Below are 4,438 nucleotides of genomic sequence, written 5' to 3'. Positions count from 1 at the left end.
AGCGGCTGCCCCGCTTTTATCAGCAGCCGGGCGGGCGGCCGGCCCCTCTCACCCGGGCCCGAAGTGTGCCGCCGCAGGCCTCCGCTTTGAAGTCGGGGAGCCGGGCTGGTGGGTGGGTTTGCCACCCCACAGGGAATTCCTTCCCCAGCAGCTGGCGCCATCTCCACGGAAACAGGGCGTGGGCCAGCGGCTGCCGGGGACGCCCATCCCCTCGCCCTGCAGCGTCCGGCCTCCGTGGATGGCCGGGCCACGCGCCGCGGCCTGCGCGCCACTGGGGTCAGGCCGGGCAGAGGCCGTGCGGCCTGCGCCCACGGGGCTTCGCGTCACCTTTTAGGGTGACATCCAGGGGCCTTTTATTGGGAGACGCCCCGAAGTGTCTCCCCAAACGCTTGCTCCTGGGGGAAGCAAGAGGCTGCGGAGGGCGGCCGGGGACCGGGGTGCTCGGGGCTCCCCGACGTTCCGCTTTTCCCGGAGGCCCAGACAGGCTGCACGGAACAGAATTGAGAACTCCGGGGCGCGTCGGGCTGATGTCACACAGCCGCTCCCGCTGCCTCCCGCTACCGTGGTCAGGTCCGCACCCTGCGGGCCTCGAGGGCGCTGGGCGTGGCGGCTGCGAAGGGGCGCGCACCCCCGGTTTCTGCCTCACCACTTTCTGTCCGCGCGGCCGGGCCGTGCCCGGGCCGTTGGCTTCCCCGGGCCTGAGGTCAGCCGCATCGTTTCTTCCAGGTAAACTGGACTTGGAGGAAATGGACGCCCCGCAGGGGGAGGGTGCGGCCCAAAGTGAGAACGTGGGGGCCGGTCTGTCAGGGCACCCCGGTCTCCCAGCCCGAGCGGCTGGCCAGAAGCTTCTCGGCGCCGAGGGGCCACGGGCCAGCTGTCCACACAACTGAAGCGCTTTTTCCTAAAACACACGTACAAAGTGGGTGTCCACCTCCGCGGCCTTGCACGGGGCGTCCCCTTGGTTACCCGCCACGGGCAGCTTCTAGGTGATGTCCAGGAGGGGTCACTGCTGACCCAGAAGCGAGCACCTTTGGGGGGCCGGTGCTGGGGTGAGAGCTGTGTGCTCACGAGCACACTCCGAGTGGGACCCGCCCCCCTGCCACCTGGACTGACCCCCCGGACCCTGCCTTTCGGCCCGTCTCCCCCACAAGCAAACCCTTCACCGCCTGGGCCTCGGGAGGGCCAGTCCCGAGAAGGCCCGGTCGTGGCTCAGGAGGCCCCGGGCAGGGCAGCACACGTGTGGGGGGCCGGGGCTTGGGGCTCACACCAGCAGCCCCTCTCAGCCCAGGTGCGTCAGGATGCTTAAGATGCTGGACTTCGAGATCATGGTCGCCATCGGGGGCGGCCTGCTGGTGGCCGCCTTCCTGCTGCTGTGTGCGGTCATCTGTCTCTACTGCAGAGTGAGCAACGCGCTGAAGTGAGTAGCGTGGGTCAGCGGGCTGAGCCCCCGCGGACGGGCCCCGGGCGCCCTGTTGTCAGCGGGCGGCCCTGCGGTCACTCGACCTCACCCAGGGCCCGCGCCGGCCCCTGCAGGCTGGACGCTAGGGGCTCCCTGACCGGGCCCCTGCCTCACATTCACCCGAGGACGGCTGAGTCTGCGCCCTCCTGCCTGGCGGGGAGCCCCGGGGTGTTACCTCCAGGCCCACGGCCTCGGGGACAGCGAGGTGGCCCTGAGGGCTCCGGGGAGGCCGAGCGGAGCGAAGGGCCCTGGACACCTGACTGGGGTGGGTCGGATCTCTGGCAGGAAGCTCTTTTCGAAATGCTCCGCACTTTATCCGGAGCTGCGGGGCGTTTCCTTGAGGCGAGATGAATGTTGTAGGTCTGGGGAAGTGTGAGCGGCCGGGGCCTGGGGAGCCCCGGTGGCGGGGCCCCGCCTGTGCCCCTGGACTGGCGTGCTCGGCCCAGCGTGCCCTTGCTGACTTCTGCGTGGCAGCTTGGGCGGCCTGGCGCCGGGGCGGGCTCTCCGGGCTCCGTGGCGGCTGCTGGGCGTGAGCTGCCGCCGCACCTCTGGCCCGCGAGTGGCTTCAGAGCAAGAACCTCGCGCTTCTCTGGTCCCGCAGGAACCTATGACTGCCCACGGCGTCGGCACACAGGGCGGGCAGCGCGGCCCGGAAGGCCGCCCCCCCGCGGAGCTGCGCCCCCCGCTCCGGCGCCAGGTGCCCGAGCACCAGGCCTCCGGCAGCGACCCCGCGGGGCCTGTCCCCCCAGAGAGGGGGGCGCCCCTGTCTCCCGGCCACGGTTGTTGTGTGAAATATACACTGGCTATGTTGAGCGCGGCCTCCGACTGCATTCTTCGGGGTGTCGGCAGGAGCTGGGCTCCCGTCGCCCCGGGAGCCTGCGGAGGCCGGCAGTGGGGAGTCGGGCGCCCGCGGAGCCACCTCTGCCAGAGCTCGGCCGGCCCCGGCCTGGAACCCAGACACGGGGTTCGCCTGCGCGCGTCCTGTGGCGCGCTGAACCGGGGCGCGCGGCTCTGGCTGAGAGCCCACCTGAGTGTGGCGGAGGCGCAACGGAAGTCTCCAGAAGGCGACAGCCCAAGCCCCCCCTGACGGCTGGGCCGCGGCTGCTGGGGGGCAGAGCCGCCTGCTCAGTGTCGGCCTGCAAGGGTGTCGGGGAGTCCGGCCCCCAGCTTTGCGACCCTCCCCGACAGCTGACTGCTTGTGGCTAGCGCGGCCTGCCAAGAGGTCCAGGCCGTCCCCTGGGGAGCTGGTGCTTGTCCTCACCCGCGGGGGGCGGGGGCTGGCCCAGGCTTGGCAGGAGGCCGGGTGGTGGAGCGGGCAGGCCGGGGCCGGCCCTGACTCGCACAGCGCAGGGCTGCAGGCTCAGCTGCGAGTCCTGAGATGGGGGTGGGGGGTGGGGGGCAGCTGCGCGGGGCTGGGAGCCGCTGAGGGCGGGTGTGTCTGCACCGCCTGCCGCTGGCGCATCGGGGCGCGCTCTGCCCCGGACCCCTCCGTGGCCTCACTCCTCCGCTCTGTGCCGTCCTTGCAGACGGTGCGGGTCCCCCCCAGGCAGCGCGGCAGGAAGGAAGCGGCTGAGGGGCCACTGCTGGCCTGGCCACCCGTCACCCGGCACCGGCCCGCCATCCCTGTCACGCTTCTTCGCCCGCCCCAGCCGGGGCCACCCCAGACCCGCAGCCCCTTTGCGTCCGCCCTGAACTGGCCCCGGAGTTTCGCCTCCCGCCTGCCCCAGTCAGCACCCCAGAGGCAAAGCCGGAGGTCCCGGGGGCCCCAGGGTAAGGGCTGCAGCCGGAGCCCCGAGGCCACAGCTTCCTCTGGCCGGGACAGGGTCTCGGCTGGCCGCCTGGCGGGTCAGTCTCTGGCGCCTGAGGCTGGTCAGCGGCTTCGCCCCGTCCTCCCGGCTGCTGTGGGGTCTGTGGGCCGCCCTGGCCGGCAGCCCCGCGCACGCTGGGCTGTGAAGCCCCAGCCAGATGCCCTCCCGGCCTGCACCGCTCACAGCAGCGGCCAGGAGAGCGCGCAGAGGCGCCGGGCGGCCGGGAGAGGGCCCGGGGCCAGTGTCCCTGCCGGGGCCTCCGCAGCGGGGGGCCCACGCGCCCCACAAACACACTCCGCACACGCAGCACGCCCACTTCCCGGGTGGTGTATTTAGCTTCCTCCACGCCGAGGCCTCAGACCTGGGGCGCCCCCACGCAAGGCGCCGGGGGTCTCCAGGGAGGGCGGCTGCGGCCTCGGGTCCGAGGACCAGCGTCGGGACGGCTCCAGGCGGCAGAGGCGGAGTCTGGGCCGCTGGATTCGCGCCGCACCCAGGGTCCGGCTCCCCGAAGCGGCGCGGGCCCCTCGCCCAGGTGTAGGCCGGCCACGGGGCAGCCCCAGGGAGGCGCTGGGGGTGGACTCAGCGGTGGCCGGGGGGCTGAAGCACCCTCCGGATGCAGGCGGCCAGGGCGCCTGGCGTGGGGCTCTCTGCGGTGCAGCTCACGGGCAGGCCCTGGGCGGCCAGGGCCTGGGCGGTGGTGGGGCCGATGGCGGCAAACTGCAAGAGGAGAGGAGTCAGCACAGCAGCGGGCCGGCCCAGGGGCCACCCTGAGCTCACACCGCTCACACCGCTCGCTCGCTCCCTCCCGCGTGACCCGCAGCGCGCAGCTTCTCAGGGCAGACAGCGCGGAGCACGGGGCTGGGCTCTGGGCGCCTGCCTTGGCACGTCCCGGCGACGTCCGAGAGTGGAGACCATCAGATCAGAGGTAAAGCTGAGAAGATTCTGGAAAAGACCAGGCCGCTGCGCAGCTCACCTTAATCTGGTCGATGCTGTCGCCAGAAAGCTCCCGAATGTACTTGAGGCTGTGCATGAGGCCAGAGGGGCTGAAGAACGCGATGCTGGCTGGGACGCCCTGCGGGGGAGAGAGGCTGGTCCCCACCGGCCCAGGGAACGCCCCGCGGGGGAGAGGGGCTGGTCCCCACCGGCCCAGGGGACGCCCCGCGGGGGAGAG

General features: G+C 72.4%; 1 protein-coding gene across 1 annotated transcript in view; it reads right to left on the bottom strand.

Annotated features, from left to right (window-relative positions):
* Positions 1–3,578: 3,578 nt before the first annotated feature.
* Positions 3,579–4,438, bottom strand: part of UROS (uroporphyrinogen III synthase) — a 9,808-nt gene continuing 8,948 nt past the window's right edge. Inside the window, exons 5-6 of the mRNA XM_012723449.1 lie at positions 4,241–4,404; positions 3,579–3,984 (exon numbers count right to left, since the gene is read on the bottom strand). Coding sequence (XP_012578903.1) covers positions 3,847–3,984; positions 4,241–4,404 — 302 coding nt within the window. The 3' untranslated portion in view covers positions 3,579–3,846. The remainder of the gene's footprint in view (positions 3,985–4,240; positions 4,405–4,438) is intronic.

This window comes from Condylura cristata, unplaced genomic scaffold, assembly GCF_000260355.1.
Source record: "Condylura cristata isolate star-nosed mole 26May11 unplaced genomic scaffold, ConCri1.0 scaffold00011, whole genome shotgun sequence".
NCBI classification, from domain to species: Eukaryota; Metazoa; Chordata; class Mammalia; order Eulipotyphla; family Talpidae; genus Condylura; species Condylura cristata.
This window is presented reverse-complemented; position numbering and strand designations above follow the sequence as displayed.